Genomic DNA, 19,358 nt, shown 5'->3' on the forward strand with positions numbered 1-19,358 from the left:
ACAGTGGTGGCTGCAGTGAATAATGAAGTAAATTTTCTTCTGTCTTTAAAGAGTGGAGCAAAGCGTAGACACTGAAGTAAGGCAGTGCCTCCTGCCCCTGTAAGTAGACTGTGTGTAGCACTACTCAGCACTGGTGCCAGGTTCTTACTGACCAGGCTGGAGAGCTAATGCACCGATCAACCCGTAAGCAGCCAGAGCTGGGACAGTGCACTTGGATTTATCTATCAGAGGTAGTGACTGTTGTGGTGCAGTAAGAACACAAGAACAGCACAGCTGATTTATCTTTAAATTCTTAACTTTACATTCAACAGAAAATTTGTCTCCAGCATCTACTAATGGAACAAAATAGACAATCACAGCTTCAGTCTGTAAATACGACATTGGTTTATCTTTAGTATAAAAGCTTTTGTGATGTTTGGTAGTAGAGTAAATAAGTAGCCTAGGACACTCTTCTATACCACAGAGTAGTGATACTAAATCCTAGGGATTTAGAGTCCTGCTTCCATGCATGAGCCATCTGTGTTCACAACTGTACCCTGTAATCTCCTAGCTGTTTTTGCAGCTCTGCCTGATGGTCATCTTCTATATCTTTGCCTTGGTTTTGTTCCAGCAACGGCAGAAAGTTACGTAGGGTAGAGGTACAGTATCTGTTCCAACGAGTTAGGTGCCTGGGTCTCCATTCCATAATCTTATCTTTTAGTATTTTTTCAATCCTGCAATAAAATATACTGATTACTACACTTCTGATATTTACTGGACACCTGAACTGATCTCCCTTGACACAGTATAGACTCTGGGAAACATAAATGATGTCAGTTAAGTTTACCAGTACCTGAAAGCACAGATAAGCAACACCAACACATCTGTATGCTGCCTGCGTGTTCAGTAACACAATGGGAGGCCAGGGGTTTACAACCCTTTTTAGTCTACACCTGTGCCTCTCATCATTTTTGCTTGTTATGGAACTGTAGAGCAATGCTTGATCAGTTCTTTCTAGCTGGTAATCTCTAGTAAAGAGAGAAAAAGTGAAAAGGCCCTGCAAGCTACAGTTTCTGATTTTAGGCCCCTCTCAATTCCTAGCATTTAAAGCAGGTGTTTAGGACCCAGATATAGCTACACTTGAGGAAGGTAAGAAGAAGGTGCTCCACCTCCAGTGATCAGCACCAGCACTGATGGCATTTGTTTCAGAAGTAGAATTACCTGCCCTGCAGTTCCATCACAGCAGGCTTGTCCGAATGCTGATAAACCAGTTCTTCGGGCTAGCAATAAAGAAAAAGATTAAATATTAAACAGCACAATCTCTTCCGGCTATACAGCAATGTAAGTTCAGGAGTTACTGCCTTGATGAACACTTGCATGTGTTCATAATTACACTACAATGATCTATTACTCAAGAGAAATGTAATAAAAACATCAATGAGATGTTTGTGTGTAATGCTGGTTTTTTTCTTTTCCCGGTAACCTTCAACTGTTTATACCTTTGATAAACTAGGAAGATAAACTAGGAAGGATGTGTGTACAGCTTCAACTAATGCCCTCCTGACTGTAAGGCAAAAGTTGACCTTTTCTTTATAATACCAAGCTCCTGCTTTGGCTAGGGTTGTGTTAAAGATTTGTCCCATTTACTTCACTGTTGTCCTGAGATCTTACATAGATAATTCAGAGGCCAGCAGATGTGCATTCATTCTGTATAAAACCAATTACTTTGCCATATTTCTGCTTTCAATTTTTTTTAAGGAGTGCCTGGGAAGATATTTTTAAAACCCAATGCTATTACATAAACATACTTAACCACACAAGCACAAAGAACTTAGTATAAAGAAACAGACTTAAGTTTGTGATCGCTCAACCCCTCAAACAAAGTTGGTACTAGATCCCTTAATACCTGAATGCTGCGGAGACCGGGGTAGGGCAAGCTTCTTGAAAAGAAAGATTTCCAAAGTTTTGGTTTGCCGATATCAAAATTTATCCTTACTGGGGAATCATATTCTTGCATATTAAACCAAATCTACAAGAAAGCAAATCTGTTTTAACTTGCAGCATATAATCAATCACAGCCATGGACCACATCCCACTTACATGGCAGTAAAATACTATATAATCTTGACCTCCCACAGCAATTACCAGTATGAGTTCGTATGAAACAAGGCACTCTTGTACAGTCCCAGCTGATGGGCAGCTTCTGCATTCTTGTGTCAAAAGGGATGCTGGTGGTCTGTCATGTCTTGTGCTTGAGTATGGCTTGAGACCCGTGTATGAACAGAATTGCTGGTCTGCAGCTGGCACCTTCCTGCTGAATCTTTTTTTTGTCTCCAGTATTTCTTTTTCAACACCTCATCTACTGTGCACCTTGGCAGTGTTTATGCTTTCAGAAACTTTCTGCCTTCACCATCGCTTCAGCATCACATGGTGCTGGGTTACAGTATACTCCAGTTTCTTCTGCTGTCCTGAGCTGCATTCCCACCCCTCTGGATTGCTACACAAGTCTTTTCTGAATGCTGCTGAAATTCTTCCAACAGCCCAGCACAGTGCAGCTGTGGTGTGATGCCTGGTAGCCTGCTGCACCCTGGCACCATTGCTATTTCAAGGTTACGATGCAGAAGATAAGTAGGTATTGCAGACGCACACAGAGCTGTGTATATTTTGCCATCAAGGAAAACCCACGTCTTGCACTCCGCTTCTTTATAGACATTGAATTTGGTCTGTGTTTGAGCCTAGTCTAAAGCATGCAACCACTGTAGGCTTCTTGTTCAAAACAACCTTTGAATAACTGCTGCTAAGGCTGCAAAATGTACCAACAATAATTATGCATATGTACTAATTAATATGTAACCTTTTGTAACTGACGGTTCTGTGTGCAGCCTCTATGACACAGCATAGCTTTTTTCCCCTGTTGGATACGAAGCGGCATCGCTGTGCTGGCAGCACACCTGCTCAGAGGCACCTGTGGACTGAAAGGTGTTGAGCTCTGCAGGTCAAGGTTAGCTGATTAGGTTGTCAGTGCTGAAGTCCTCAGTTGCCTCTTCCAGCAATCAAGAATTAAGTTACATTTCTCTTAACTGTAGGTTTAGTATGACTTAAAAAAAACCCAGAAAACAAAAAAAACCACTAACCTCACCAATTCAACCACTCCCCAGAACACTTTCAATGAAAGACAGAACTGACACTTTTAAAATAAACACGCTTTGTAATATTAAATTTTCATCCAAAGCCTTGTGTTTAGAATAAAACCCCAGATGATTAAAGAACAAAACAAAACTTAAAATGCATGACACTTCAAAGGATTTCTCCAGGTATGTTTTCAATACAGAAAATAAGAACAAATGTTTGCCGTGTTTTGGTGCACAGTGGAAGCCTGACTCACTCTGTTGCGTATAGTGGTTCCAGAAATCTGAGGAGCAAACTTTTAAACTCAACTTCCACTTTTCATTCAAATAAATCCTAGGGTTCTTTTTTTTTAAACTCATCTTCTCTTTCCTCAGTTTCAGACTTCCGCACGCGTCTCTACCTCACTAACGTGCCCTCGTTTGTGTCCCCAGAAGCTGCGAGGGTGGGCCTCCAGCCAAGGCAGGGAGTGCTGCTGGCAGGAAACTGCCCAGCGTTTCTGCCCCTCCCGACACAGGCTCGGCTCGGCCCCGTGCTGTGGCCTTTGGTTTGCCTGCCCTGAGCCGCACAGCTCTTACGATGTCTTCCCTCTCCTCTCCCATGCTGCTATCGCTCAGAGGGTTTCCAGCCACACAGTGAATAGTAGACTGTGAACAGGCACTAGTTGTATTACATTACTTGTATTTTATAGCAAAATAACAGGAGGACTTTACCCCAGGCAAAAAATCGGTAACAGGTTTTGTGCCTTGTAATGCCGCTCTGTGTTCTGCACGTTGGACCATTCGTATGCAACTCAAGTGACTCCTTCCCACATGCTTTAGTTTTCATTTTTCAGTTACACTTCACCTGCAAACTGTTAGCTTTTCTGAAGTACTGCTCCTTGGCTAAGCAGTGGTAAACTGAACATATTCTTAGGCCATCCAAGTAAAACCCAGTAATGAAAATTATATGAATGGATGTCATGATCCACCTAAATGCTGGTTAAAGAAAAACCAAAACAACCAGTTTTCTTAAGTATTTAAAGTAGCTGAAAAAACTACTTAAGATTGAATAATATCAGTTATAACGTGACAGACGAAATATAGTTATGTTGATGAACAAATGATGCATAAGGTCAAGAAAAATATCAAGTTATCGGCTCTTAAGTGTATAGAAATGTGACAAGACTGGGTACGCTTACATTATCACAGCTGATCAGACAATAAACATTTTGTAAGGGGCAGAAAGTATCATACTGCCCATAAAAACATCCAGTACTGGGATTCCAAATTACATATTGGCTTTGTTCCAAAGTTAACACATATGCAGTTGATCCCTAGGAAGAAAAAAAAAAAAAGTATGAGAGATATGTTTTAAAATTGGCTACAAAGACAGTATGCTTTGGAATGTTTGGAATATTAAATTCTTACTATTGAGATTAGTAGTACTTTTCGGGGAAAACTGGTTGGAATAATTTACAGCTTAATCCAATTCAACCAACTAACATTTACATAATGATGTGTTCTCTATTTCTTACGTGGCACAGAAACGTTAGACATACACAGACCTGAGCCATTCTTAAAATATAGATTCTGAAAGTTGTCTTGGTTCAGCTATGAACTGATGAGAAATTCCATAAACAGGAACGTTTAACGTATGTCACTTCAGTATCAGCATGCCTTGCTTGTCTGCTGCCACAGCATTATCCACGGGCAACTTCCAAGCTGAAGGACTGCCGCCTGGGCAGCACATGTCACATCTCATCCATCAGCCTTCCCTCACACAGGCACATATGGAATTTCCCAGCTATCTTTTTATATTCTCTATCAGGAATCCCTAAACTGCTCTTGTTATCTCCCAGATTTTCCAGGTACCTTGAAATACCTGGAATAATCCCCTTCCTTACAGCATGCATAAACTGAACGCTTTATTAAGGACTACCGTCTCCATCAGATTTGGAGTGTAAGGAATGTACCCGAGTACCTGTTCCTGCCACTGCAGCATCTGAGAATGTGCTGAAGAAACTGGTCTTGACAGGGTTTTTAACCAAAATTCTGTTCAGCAAAGCTTTCACAGATGCTTGGTAATTTAAGATACTAATGGCAGAAATCTGCATTATAAACAGTCTTACCATCTCTTTGAAAAAAAGTATTGGTTACTTGAAAATCTGAGTGCTTCCCTGAGAACAAATGCATCTCCTAAGGGGCAACAGAATTTAGTTCTTAGCCAGTCTAAGCCAGACTGCGCGCAGGGGGCTCGCAGCAGCGACAGGGCACACAGCAGCCCAAGGCAAAGCAGACTGCCTAACCTGCCCGTATATACAGAAGGCAGATGAAGATTGACTGGTCGAGCCTGAACAGATCTATCACGACTCTTGCTGCAGCTTTGCCATCAGCTGGAGAGAGAATCAAGGGATGTGTACATACCAGTAAGAATCCCTGGCAAACCCCTAACGCTCTCCTGCTGCCTCTCAACCTTTACCCAGTCCCACCCCAGCTCTGTCACAGGCTGCCTATTCACGACACGGATGCTGTGAATGGACTGTCTCTATCACCTTTGTCCCAGGCACACCATTTATACAAGCTGAAGTCCAGTCAGATGATTGGTGTTCTATGTACTATGAGGACAACAGCTACTACCAGATTAAGCGTGGAAGCATGGGTCCTGGAAAAAAAAAAAAACAAACCAAACCAGACGATACTTTTACTAAGATATACTTTCAACGTCTTTTTTTTTTTCTCCCTGGAAAGAATTGGTTCCAGCAGCATCAATGTTTAGATTACTTCCTGGAAAGACAATCCAGCAAGAAACAATTCTATCCATTGGTAGGAACCAAAGACTCAGAGAATAAAAGTTCATATTCAGACCAAATGAAAAAAATCCTCTTACCTCAGGAATAGCATTTCCGATGATAAGCCAGGCTTTTTTCCCCATACCGAGGAAATAATTACACAAGAGCACAGCATGTTCTTCCTCATCTCCCGCCAGAAGGTAAAGAAATTGCTAATTGAGATACAAAAAAGAAAAACAAAGCCTTTCCATGCAGTCATCAACCATGTTTTCAAACTTACAACATTTAATATTTCTTAACAACTCTGAAGCAAAAGAGTCCTCTCAGATCTTTGCAATTGATCTTTATTGTTTATTGGGCACAGCTCAACATGCAGGATGAACAGTGAAAGCTGTGAAAATCCATGATGCGGATCTGAGATTTTACCACTAGAATCAAGGGCTTTATCTTTTGAGTTATTCTGGATTTTGCAGAAAAGTTTTGAGACTGTAAAAACATTGTCTATGATTAACTTAATGTCTGCTGTTATTCTACAGATCACAGGTTTTATTTATATGTGACAAAGAACACTAAATCTCCCATTACTGCTGACTTTGCATGCAATGTTTTTTCTGTAACTCCTTGGAACTACAATGATCAACTTTAAATCTAGTTTTTAAGTCTCCATCAGTCAGCATCTTTTCACTTGGGCATGACTAGCCATTTTGGGTTGGTTTGTAACTGAAAAAAAAGCCAGGAAAAGCTTAAAGCCCTAAGCATTCTTAGGGTCAATCAATTGCAACCTATCTAAGATAAAAATTTTGGCTCATGTCAGGATGAGCACCTTTTCTCAAGCTTTAGTCCTCATTCTTTGAAATAAATGGCTTATAAAGACAAACAGTCCTCACAATAACGGTATCACAGAATAATTTAGGTCTGAAGGGACCTCACAGCTCATCTAGTACAAACTCCTCCCAGAAGCAGGGGCTGCTAGGAAGTTACATCACATTCAAGAGGATCAAGGACTTGTTTAATGCATTACTTACATCTGATGTACTCCATAAATCACAAATTCCAGCAAATGACACACTATCTGGCAAAAAAGGAATCAAAGCAACATACCGAGCCACCAATTCCTGCAAGAAAATGAAACACAGCAAGTCACCCCTTCCATTCCTAACACAGGTATACAACAACAGTAGTATTATACCAGATGTGAAGCACAGTGCTGTGGAAACGTATACCAATGACAAAAAACCTGACTAACCTCATTACAGTAGCAGCTAGCTCATTTTAGAATTTATATCAAAGACTGATATGATTTACTCCCACTGAGGTTTGGCATAATTCTTTGTCTTTTAAAGGACAATACTCATTAACAAACCTATTTTTTTCCAGAGAAGACAGATATCCTTTTCTAGCATCATTATGGATGGATTTACAGTGTATCACGCATAGTCATTACTACTTTATTTTGTATCTCTAGTTTTTCCTCTACAAAAAGCACAGCTATACAGCAAACATATAAAAATGTTATGTGCCTATGTGCACATGCATGTGCACATGCGAACACATACCTTCTGAAATCTATACCCCAGAAACTTCACTGTCTTTTCTAAATACTTACTGCTGCTGTTTGAGAACTATTTGGGACGGCATCAAGAAGCTCCTGTGGTGGATTCAGAGGTTTGATATATCTGGTAATAAAAACTGTTTTGCCATTGAGGTCAATTACAGTTGTTAGGCATTGGCGACTTGGAAACTTTGACATACATTCAGCTTCATACTTTTCTGCTGCCTGGAGCAATTTCTCATCTTCTTGGGTATCAAACTTCAAAAGACAGTAGAATTTATTAAAAAAAAATAGTTTTATTTATAGTTTTGGCTTAAATCTTTACTATACTTGGCCTTATTTCACCATTTACAGGACCGTCAAAGGAATGTAAAATTCTGTCCTATTAGCATTTTGAACTTTGCTTGTAGTATACACTTTGGATCACAGACACACAAGAAAGGTCAAGGTAATGGAAAATCAAGCAATTTTCATTTACTTATGAATGAACATAATGACCTGTACTTATAAGCTGGCTTTATTAAAGCACTGAAAAATGTAGTGAAAGTTACGGTCAAGTAAAATGGCAGGAATGAGTATGCAACATCCCATGTTAATTTAAAGGTAAACAATTATGGTTAGGTACTAATCCTGCATACTATTCACATAACAGTCCATTAAAACCAAAATTGAGGTTATACACAAAATCCCAGTAATTTTTATACAAACAATACTGCAACAACCCTGCGCAATGCCAAAATATTTGCAGAGAAGGTCCAAGTAATTTTTAGATGAATCCTTATAATTCAGACTTGTCTAAAATTTAAAGAATTTTAGATTATATTTTCCAGGAGCAAATATAGAACTGTAGCACATATTAATTATGTAACAATGACAATTATTTGCTCATATGTCACCTAAGTTGACACCTTTTAAAGGTATTAGGATCAGTCAAGATAGCATTTTTCAGCTACTTAGAATCCCTTGCATATTTCTAGTGGCGCTGAGAATTAAAGCTCACCCTTCATAATAGTTTTGTTCAAAATAAACCACTTTGTGGTTTGTTACCCTTCTTCTCAAACTAATCAGAAGTGGAACAGCTGGGGCAGGGCCCTGCAGCTAGACCTCCAAGTCAGCAGAGAAGGCACACAGTGGTGGTGATAATTCTTCTCAACCATAATTAACAGCTGAAATACAAAGCCCATGGCCCTTTGTAAATTTAAATGTAGTTAATTCACTGCAAATATTACTGACAAATAAACAACTGCTTTGTCAGAGTCAAGCAACGCAAAGTGCAAAAAGTCTGCTAAATGGCACAAAACCAAGCTAAACCCGAAACAGGGAACAACCAGAATCTCTCAACTGATTTAATTTACTAATATTGTACCTTCTTAAGCATTTCATTCATCTATATAGAGATTCAGGAAGGACAGCAAGAAAGAGAGGAAAATAGGTAAAGAAACAAAAAAAGGTATTGTAAAATTAAACTAAAATAAAGCTTAGCAGCCTAAAACAGTACACAAGTATTTACTTAACTACAGAAGGAAGGGCTAGGAATAGGAACAAAGGACAGCAAAATAGTTAGTTTCTGTCATTTTATGCCAAACACTTTCTGCAATAAGTACATGTGTTAGTTTTGGGGAGCTGCAGCACAAAATAGTTACTTTTTCAGTCACAGAATACGCAGCACATGTCACTTTAGTAGTGTTTTTATGTACAGGTTTCATTAGATACATACCACCTAAAATAGAACAGTATCTTAATGAATTTGGTCCTGCTTTACTGAGTTTCCTCTGACATTAAATTATATTTTATTGTTTTCTATTTATATTGCTTTGAAAAATGGATTATTTGAAAATCCTGTACAAAGTTTGCTAAAGAAATAATTTGGTTTGGCTTAATATCCAAGGTAAACAAATCATCTACGACTTAGTAAAATTTTTTGAAGATTTAGAAACATCTCTAATGCAGAGTGAAGAAAAATCCGGAAAAACTCCTACTGTTTAATTAAACTTAACTGCTTTTTTCACTGTTCTTCAAATTTAGAAAACAGAACTTTTGTACCAGTAGTCTTCTTACCTCAGCAACTCTTCCCTTATTCCTGGTTTTACTTTCAATGCACTTCAGTGACAATGCATATTTTTTGGTACAGTTTAGCTTTGATAGAATCATAGAACAGCCCAGGTTGGAAGGGACCTCGAAAGGCTGTCTGGTACAGCCTTTGGCAGGAAAGGGACCTAGATGAGATTATCCAGCACTCTGTCCAATCGCATCTTGAAAACCTCCTGCGACAGGGACTGTACCATGTGCCCGGGGAGATTGTTTGAGTGAATGGTTTTTCTCACTGTAAAAAATTTCTTTCTTATATTGAGATAAAACCTGTTCTAGTGCAACTTGTACCCATTGCCCCTTCTCTTCTTAGCATGGCTTCCTTCTGAGGAGAAGCTTTAACATGTAGTATTTCTTGCTACTTCGAATAGGACTAATTTCCTGTATTGCGACCTAGTGTGCTATGAATCTTTGCTGCATCTTCAGCATGGAAGGTACTTCAGCCTCCTTGTAGTTCTTTATGTCTGAGTTTTGGTAAGGGGCAGTTAGCTCCTATTTTCATCTTTGAAATGAAAGAGAACTTATGTCAGAAAGATCTATGACTTTAATAAAATATCCTGTTTTTTCCATCTGAATTGTTCAAATCAATTCTAAATATAGCTACCAAACTGCACCATTTTACTAAGTACTGATACAATACATAACCTTTTAGTAACTAAGCATCAAGTTGCATTTATGCAAGAAATTCTGAATATTTACTCATTATTTAGAGAGGTCAAGATTTGCAACATACAGTCCATCATATTTTACAATAATCCTGCCCCTTATTTGAATTTCTACGATTTTTCTTTTGAAACAGTACTGGAGACAGGCTCTTCCATAAATAGAAGTCTGTTTCCTTACAAATTCAGTACATTTTTTTCCCAGCAACTAATTACTTTATGTGAAGATTAACACTGTGAAACTCTTGACTAAAGTCTCATCTATTAAAGGTGCTTCAAGGCTGTTAAATTTATATTTATGGTTTTAGGTACTAGTAGTAACATTATAATTCAAACTAATTAACCTTAAAAGGCATCCATGAATGCACTTTATTAATTTTCTTTATTTTCAGCAGTACTAAATTATAACAACTCCCACAGTATTGCATGAGAGCAGGAAAACATAAGACTGAATAGTTTCCAAGACTATAATTTAACAGGAAAGAGAGTTTTTAGAATGCATGATACAATTTTTTATTTATTCTGAAAAATAAATTACATAACAATAGACTTTTCTCTCCAGTTCCTGTTTGCCTCTAATAAATGACCAATGTAGCACTGAATTGGAAAAGAATGAACCGCTGCTATTTGTGCATGAAAAACACACATCCTTACTGAATGGATCTCAAAATCATTGCATGATGTTACAAACAATCGCAAGTGCTCTATGCATTTTAACTACATATTGTTGTTAGTGTAAGGCACTTCTGTTTTAGTAAAATAACTGAAAAAAATAACGGCTGCTATCGAGAAATAATTATTTTCAAGACCTGGAGGCATGCATGAATTCATAAATAATAAATGCTGTATTTGAGTAGTATAAACACAGAAGCAAGAAAATACTATGTTTGCACCTGCCATCTCCTTTTCGTCCACTGTTCACAAATACTCACATGAATACTTTATTGTTTACAGAAGTAAATGGGAAAATTACATGCTCACAGATAATGAATGGAAATTTGCTTTCTATTAACATTGGACCTAGATACCTGGTGAAAGTTATTTCTCATGCATTACGTGTCCGTCTAACTTAATGGTGCACCCAATTAAATTGAAACGAGCTGAAAAATTTGAAGCAGAAAACTCAGAAGTTGTATTAATGTCCTTCTGTACTTGTATTCATGCCCTTCGGTACATGAAGCATACCTATTTATATGCATCTCAAGAACTGCACCACTGGAAACAAAGAGCATGAGTATGATGAATTACTGATTAGTTACCTTTTCTCTGACTGGCTCTCCAGGAATGAGCTGTGGTTCGATGGTAATAAACAGTGTTATGTACGAGCCCTCGCTCAGATTTCGCACAGAATCATAACCTCTCTCGATTCCCAGGTTCTTTTCTTTGCTGTAGCCAAGGAGGACTGGTGGAATATCCACCTTAAATGTACCATCAATCTACAACATATACAGAGAAATACTTCTCATTAGAAACAAAACAGCAAAACTTTCTTCTCAAATACATTTGCTATTCGTATTCAAATATTTTGTTCCTGTGATTTCTTTATTAATCTGAATTACGAAACAATAAAATGAGAGAATATGAAATATATACTGATTAACTGTGGGGGAAATGGGGAAAACAAGACATGTTAAATGTAATAATTACAGCTGGATTTCAGCCTCTCTTGCATATTACAGACACTAATATTTAATGTAATGGAAATCATACACACTAGTTCTTAGAGAAAGAAAGAGTACCAACCTTGCACTGTTTTTCTTTGAAAAAGCAATCTCCACATGGCACTATTTATGTGGAAAAATGACAAAAACGGCAATAATACACATTGCCGGACTATGCTTCTGAATGCAGCATCACATCTACAGGCCTTTGCCTATGTTCGAGTGATGTGGGAATGATGCTCCAGCAGAAGCTGCTGATGCTCTTTGGGTGCAGCTGGAACTGGGCCCATTCAGCCAGCTTCCCCATGGAAGAGTGCTCTGACAGACTCACCAGCCCTTTGCACCTCCCCCTGCCACCACAAACAGAAGGTCTTTCTGAAAGGTTGTGTCAGACAAGAGACAGCATGCCCCACACTTGCTCAGGCAAGTCTCAACAGTGGAAGTACATACCTTTAAGAGAAAAGTGACAAGATTAACCTCCTGATTTGGGCAGAATTCAGATGACTGCCATCATGAAGGCCGTCTTCACTGGGTGTGGAAGATGAACAGATGACTCACTGGGCTGGCCCATCAAACATTTACGAACAAAACTGAGTTTTGATGAGGAGAAAACTCTAAATAAATCACTCTGAATTCTGCTGCAGTAGAGTGGAATGGGCTGAAGACATGCTTCATTTGCTACTGAAATTTAATTGCACCTTGATAAAACCGCTGGGCTGATCAGGCTTTTTCAAGTTCAGTAAGAAATCCTGTTCAAATGAAAAGAATCTCTAATGCTAGGAAGATCTATGCAGGCATTCATACTACTGCAATCACAAACTGCAGTCCCTCCTACCTCCTCAAAGACAGTCAGGAGTGCATCCAACAGGAACCCTGGAGCTACTCTGGTTCTACAACAGAAAGACTGATACGCCAACAACTAATACAAAGAACAGAGGTTGACATCAGTATTTGTAATCCTCAGAGATGGAGTATAGGCTTTGTCCTTCACTATGTATTGGTAAGCAGTCTGTTAAAATCTCTAAGTCTGCCCATTAAGTCTCTCAAGTCTGTGAGCAGACACACTTCTCAGGTAAATTTATGCATTCGGTGTGGAACATTTCCCTAAAAAGAGTAAAGGGTCTTGTTCTTTCTTGTTTGTTGACCTATACCAACTGTGGTGATATTATGTGACATTGTCTGCAGAGGATGGCCAAAGACTCATGAAAAGAAGGCTAGACCTTCTTACTGCTTACATCTTCTTTGAAGTCAATGAAAGCTTCATTCTATAGGGCACCACAACCCTCAAGCACCTAAATTCATTGATTAACCTCCCAAGTTGAAGATGGTGTATTATTAATGATCTAGCAGAAGCAAGTGGACTAGCACTGGTTAGAGATACACTGTCCAAAATTTCTCAGCAATGAAAAGAATGCCATGCTTTCTTGAATCCTGTGACAATTACGTTCTGGTATGTCTTGCAAACAGAGCGCCCAGGAAAACCACATTGAACTCCAAGCACTGCACTTAAATTATATGAGACCCCTGCAGACTCATCCTCCAGTCAAAGAATCCAGGAGGCCAGTATGTTTAAAGGCCTTAAGAACCTGAGAAGTGTCCCATATAGACAGAGAAAAGCAAAGTAACGTTTATGCAACTGATGCCAGAATCTTCATGAAGTAAGAGACCGAGACTTTTGTTATATGATGACTTGATCAACCTACGAAAGTAACTGCCCTGAAGAAAAACGAGTCCCACAGCAAGATTACAATATGATAGGACTACTGATGCGAAAAATTAGTTTCCTTAACCTACGTCCAGGATGGATGGCCTTTCCCCTGTGAAGAACTGTATGTTTTACTATCACTGCCATGACTGTGTTGATATGTCTTGAAGAAATCTTCTCTTGAAAAGTTCTAAAAATAGAGGAAAGAAGGGATTGGAAGAGGCAAAGGTGAAAATTTGGTGATTCATGAAATGTGTGAAAAACGAAGAGTTAGGGCAAGCTTCCTGTCACCTATCTAGGTGATATTCCTATTCCTAGTTCACCTAAGCTGTACAATACCAGAGATTTCAAAAGCAACTGACAAAACCATCTGAAGAATTCCCACTTTTAACCTCATTACTGAAGGAAGCCAGGCTGTGTTGTCAGTGTAAAAGTATGTTTGCCTATCTCTTTTCCCTTCTAAATGTGAACTTACTGAAAAAAGCTCACCAAATTTGACAAAAACCAGTGGTTTCAAAGACATTTTCAAACAATTCCATAAAAATAAACAGCTACAGAGAACATTGTTAAATCTGATATTCCATTACCAGCCCCTTTCCATTCTCCAGTTTTCTATTTTAAGAGATTTACTCCAAGTTATTGATACTTACCCTCGCTTGAAAATATATCGTAGTAAATGGAATCTTAACACATCCCAGCCAGTGTCTCTCAACACGAGTGCGGATTCCACTTCCTCTTTCATGATCATCCTATTAAAAAGTTGCCCAACATAAAACTTTGCAAGACAGCTTTATTTCCTTTAGTTCAATCAACAATTTAGCCAAGGTATTAATAAAAATTCTGTATTGGTTTAATAATTTACAACAAATATAAGTTTGTTACTAGTATGGCAGTGGTCATTCTGCATGCCTTTCAAGTGTGTCAGGTGCTGAACAAATACAAGAATGTCATGGTCCATGATACAATGTGCTTGCACTTCAGGGTTCAGCTCCTGTACCACCTGTGATAGAGAACTCAAAATTCTGAGAAGCCCACAAGAGTCTTCTCAGACAAAGTAAATTATGCTATGGTCTTCTAATGAAATATTTTACTAGTATTTAAAACAGCTTTTTGAAGATAAAATTGTATGAAAATCTAACTAAACCCCGTGGAATAGAAGCACTGTTTTCATGTGTACTGCCTAACAGGGATTTCCAAATCTAATATGATCAGCCTACAAGTTGTCAAAAAAAAAAATCTTTAAAGGCTAGAGTGACATTGGAGTTTCAAGCCTGTATCTTCCTTCTGCTGCATCAGATTCCATTTCAGTTTAGAGGACAGAATTCTGTTCTCAGTTAAACGTGTGCATTGCTTATTTTTGGGTTTTATTTTCAAGAATGTTGAGTGCTGCTATTTTTGTGCACACTGAATTGTCTGGGGAAGCTTTCACTGGTTTCAACAGGGGAAGGAGTTATGCCAACTCCGAGAGCTTACAAAAATTTCTTATTACTAGTACTTGCACTTTTTATCTCATTCAAAAAAATTAATATATACAAGTGAAAGATTTTTTTTTTCACCAAAGAGCTTGTAAAACATGATGAGACAGAGCATAAAGTGATAGCTAATAAAAATACAGGAACTAGGATCATTCATCTTGAATTTAGTAAAAATCCTGATTAAGAAGAATACAATTCAGATTACAATTCATATGTTGCCTCTCATTTTACTATCTCCAATTTCATTAAATATCAGTAAAATAGACTACATACACATGTTCAACTCTCGAAGCAGATTATATAGTACAAGCTTCATTTGTACAGAGAAAGGCTAACACCGTAAAGAATGCTCCCTCTAAAAATCTTGCAGTAATGACTAGATACAAAACTGTTAAGGAATGACAAAATAGAGAAAAAAAGAGGCACAGGAGGGTGAAAGCTATTTCATGGCTAAGTCTTATTCTGTCAACTTCAAAAAGCTCATAATATTCTGTAATGCACACTGTCCTTCGATTGAGAACGCACCTCTACAACATCATGAAGGACTTCATCAAAAACATTAATGAAGACTTCATCCTTCACTGACTGCAAACTGTGGGTACTGTAGTCACCATTAGGAGCTCTAAAAAGGTTAAAAAAACCAAAAAAGTGACTTGAACAGAACAGGAAAATTTGTATAGATTTGCATGCTCAAAGTACATTATTATTACTCAGAAATAATTTTACTTCATTTTGCCATACCTAAATGGAAGCTCAAGTTCCTCATTCCAGTTGGGGTTTGGACCCTCTGCTGTTGTTGTCCGGCAGACTGTTCGCTGAAAAGAAACTTCTACAAAAGGACGGACTAAAACCTATAAATAGAGATCAAAACAAAGGAAACAGATCTCTATAAAAATGAATCAGACCATAGAAGTTACACATTTTTATGTATTTTGAAAAATAAATGTATACTTTCTGGAGATCAGGCTGGTCCAACACAGATAAAACTTTAACACACCTTAAATATTGCACTTCCCAGACTTCTAAGAGTTTATGAAGCTTTAAAAAATATTTTATATGTTAGCATTTTCTAAAGGTTATGTGTATTCAGAATACTTGACATATTTATATACACAAGCTAAACCACATTTTCCCCTAAGAGTGGGAAAGCTACTGGCTATCTAATCAGAGAAGGTAACTGAAACAGAAAATGCTTCCCAGACACCAGTGGAAAAAAGTGCACTTGTATCCTCTTATCTGTAATCCAAGAAGCCCACTGCTACAGTCCTGGTCGTCTCTGAAACTGGTCCCTGTTACAGATAAGCAGCTCCTACTAGACACAACAAATGCCTAATGTGGTTAAAAATGCCTTAATAGAGCATTTCATTATTGTTGAAATACATATGGCAGAACCTTTTCTACTTTTCAAGAAGCAATAATTTTGAAGGAAAATCATAAGAAAATCAGGAAAAATCCCTGAAGGGCTTCCATCGTCATGCTCAAGGATGCTGAATTTAGTTCTCAATAGCAAGCAAATGAAGTTTCAGTATCAGCCATAAAAATGGCTGTGCTGGTTTAGACTAAGAGTGCACCAGGCTCAAAATTCAGGCTGAGAAAATGGCCATCAGCAAACACATACAGAAGGGTAAAAGCAGACCAGGCATATATGATATTTTCTCCTATTACTTTTCCAGGCTTCAATCATTTTTAAGATGAAGGACCTTCCTATGCCTGTAATGATTTTTCTATTTAGTAACTCCCAATGGATCACTCTTCCAAATACTTGTCCAACACCCACTTCAATCCAAGCAAACCTCTTTAGTCCACAATACGGGTAAGCAACTTCTCTGGGCACCTACTAACTGCTGCATGAAGAATCACAACTTTCTGTTTGTTTTGAACCTAACTCCTACCAGCTTGATTTGACAAACCCTCACTCTTGCATGGAAAGAGCCTGTAAACAGCCAACACCTACCCACAGTCTCCACAGTACTCATGATTTTGTGCCTCTCTACCTTATTCCTCCTCCCCTACTTGCAGTTACTGCCGTTCTGGCTGAAAAGCCCTACCGTTTCTCACTGTACAGTAGCCATTCTGTATTTCTGAAATCCTTATTGCCCTTCTCTGAACCTTTTGCAGCTTTTTGGAGATCAAGGAGAGGGATAAAATATCTTTCTAATGATGTTACTGTCTGTGGAAAAGAGCTCACAACTTCATGTAAGAAAATGTTAGTTTTGTAATATACCTGATTGAATGCCCAATCTGGGCTATCAGCTGGGCTCTGAGCTGATGGAGAGGCTGCAAACATCTCATTAAAGGACCTTGAAGATTTGGATGGTTGTTGAAGTTTGCTTCAAGAGGAAAAAGACAACAAGAAGAAAACACATTACAAACTATGAGTCCCTCACATTCTGTATTAATCATACAGAATTCTGGAAATATTTCTGGTATTTTATGTTATGACTTTAATTTGGAAAGATATTTATTTGATCAAACAACATGAAAAGAATGCCAGAAAGGGGTAGTGAGTGTATAACTCTTGTAAGCCTCATTGCAAAAGAGTGCTTTGTGCCTGGAGGCTCTCCTTTCTGAGAAGCTTATCAACCCCAGACTTTTTTTTTTTTTTTTGCCTTCCACATACAATCTCCTTGAGCCCCAGGTTTTTCAGTTTAAGGAGATGAATCCCCACAGAATTCATAAACAGTGTAGACTTCATGGTATCCAGGCAAGGCCTCTATGACAAAATTAAACCCATATGAATCTTACACAATCGGCAACCCATGAGTGAAATAAATGTTAATATATTTATTTTTATAGTGTTTCCACATAACTTTTTTTGTAATAACACCACAGTAGAGATTACAAAAGAGCAACTATTCATGGAGAAAGGAGCTCAAAATAATATATCATATAATGCAAAAAGACTGGGAGGGGTTTTTGTAATTTGTAATGTAGCTATTCTTCTAATACTGATAATGACTTTAAATTTTCACCTTTTCCTTCCTGTCAACATGTTTCTAATATTAATTGCTTTTCTCAGTATGACCTTATTTACAGAAATCCAACCGAACCTTTATTACAGTAAAGAGATAAACCAGCAGAAGACGCTAAATTCTTTATGCACAGTAATTGGTCAGCTTGAAAACATCTCCAAGTTACATGCAAGGTGTATTCATTTTGGGTGGGAGAGGGGGAACGCTGCACTAATACATTGCTTCTGGAACTGAACCAGACTGTTCAAAACTGAAGTACCTTTACATGACACAGCATCACACACTGCAGGCATTGCCTTAATGTGTCTGGAGGTAATGGTCACCTTTAAAATTAGTCAGAGCTGAATTAGGCTCAGTCCATTAACTTGAACAAAGAGTTCATGAAGACCAACATGCTATACTCAGGAGGCAAATATAGTAACCCACAATGAAGAACTAGATTTTTTAAATACTTTTTTACTTTTTTTGGTATTCAATTAAGATCTCAATTAAAATTGCCCTAACTACCAGGCTTGCTTAAGGTATAATTCATCTGATATTACCGGAGTTATAATGTTGTCAAAGCTGTAAATTATCTTTCAGATAGTTTTTTCTCCTCAAGCAGATGAATACAGCTTTTGGTAAAACATTTCTTGAATTTAGCAGTTATTGATAAATGATTATATTATTCTACAAACTCACAAACAGCAGCTCTTTATCATTAGTAATAAAAAGATAAATGTATATATGTTTTTGTCATGAGGATCAAAACAACACACATGGCTGAATTTCAGCTTTAGTTGCATTATCTCTCCTCAAACCAGCTGCAACCAGAAAATGCATCTGTACTGGAAACAGGCATTTAAACATACCTCATCACTGGTTTTCTCACTGGAATATCATACGCTCTAATGATGTTCACTAACAGTTTTATGTCTCCATCTGATAAATTCTGTGCTGTGACCTTCTTCCTTTCTTTTCTTCTGGGTTTTAACGGTCGTTTTGGCTCTGCCAGTTTAAAGAGGCTGAGTCCCAAAATACTAAAAATCATAAAACAGATATTTAGTAATTTCTGCATAGAATCCAGCATTCTAGTGTTTCCATGACGCACAAGCAAATTATGCACTAACAGAAAAAGGAAATACATGCTCCTATTAGTGCCCTACAAAACTCTAGGGAACGTCGAAATATTTTATTTAGTACTACATAATCCAGTTCTGTCTTATATTTCAGAAACTATAACTTAAGCGGGCAAAAAAGTTTTTTTCCAAAACTAGGTAATATACAAATAAGACAATTACACAGCTTCAAGACAGATCTAAGCTACAGTGCTATAAAACAAAGTATCTCGCAGATGACTACAACCACTGTTTGCAACAGGCAAAAAAT

General features: G+C 37.9%; 1 protein-coding gene across 3 annotated transcripts in view; it reads right to left on the bottom strand.

Annotated features, from left to right (window-relative positions):
* The window catches only part of LOC142056642 (complement C1q tumor necrosis factor-related protein 7), a 125,843-nt gene that overhangs the window by 3,259 nt on the left and 103,226 nt on the right, over positions 1–19,358 (bottom strand). For 2 of the 3 annotated variants that reach the window (XM_075091840.1, XM_075091839.1), the window contains exons 22-34: positions 18,842–19,009; positions 17,243–17,348; positions 15,760–15,869; positions 15,544–15,640; positions 14,194–14,292; positions 11,437–11,613; positions 7,482–7,685; positions 6,901–6,990; positions 5,974–6,087; positions 4,286–4,420; positions 1,886–2,008; positions 1,201–1,259; positions 536–713 (exon numbers count right to left, since the gene is read on the bottom strand). In XM_075091840.1, coding sequence (XP_074947941.1) covers positions 536–713; positions 1,201–1,259; positions 1,886–2,008; positions 4,286–4,420; positions 5,974–6,087; positions 6,901–6,990; positions 7,482–7,685; positions 11,437–11,613; positions 14,194–14,292; positions 15,544–15,640; positions 15,760–15,869; positions 17,243–17,348; positions 18,842–19,009 — 1,660 coding nt within the window. Of the gene's footprint in view, positions 1–535; positions 714–1,200; positions 1,260–1,885; positions 2,009–3,920; positions 4,083–4,285; positions 4,421–5,973; positions 6,088–6,900; positions 6,991–7,481; positions 7,686–11,436; positions 11,614–14,193; positions 14,293–15,543; positions 15,641–15,759; positions 15,870–17,242; positions 17,349–18,841; positions 19,010–19,358 lie in introns of those variants that run through there. The other variant, XM_075091841.1, reaches the window with a different exon arrangement.

Source organism: Phalacrocorax aristotelis, chromosome 4, assembly GCF_949628215.1.
Source record: "Phalacrocorax aristotelis chromosome 4, bGulAri2.1, whole genome shotgun sequence".
NCBI lineage: Eukaryota > Metazoa > Chordata > Aves > Suliformes > Phalacrocoracidae > Phalacrocorax > Phalacrocorax aristotelis.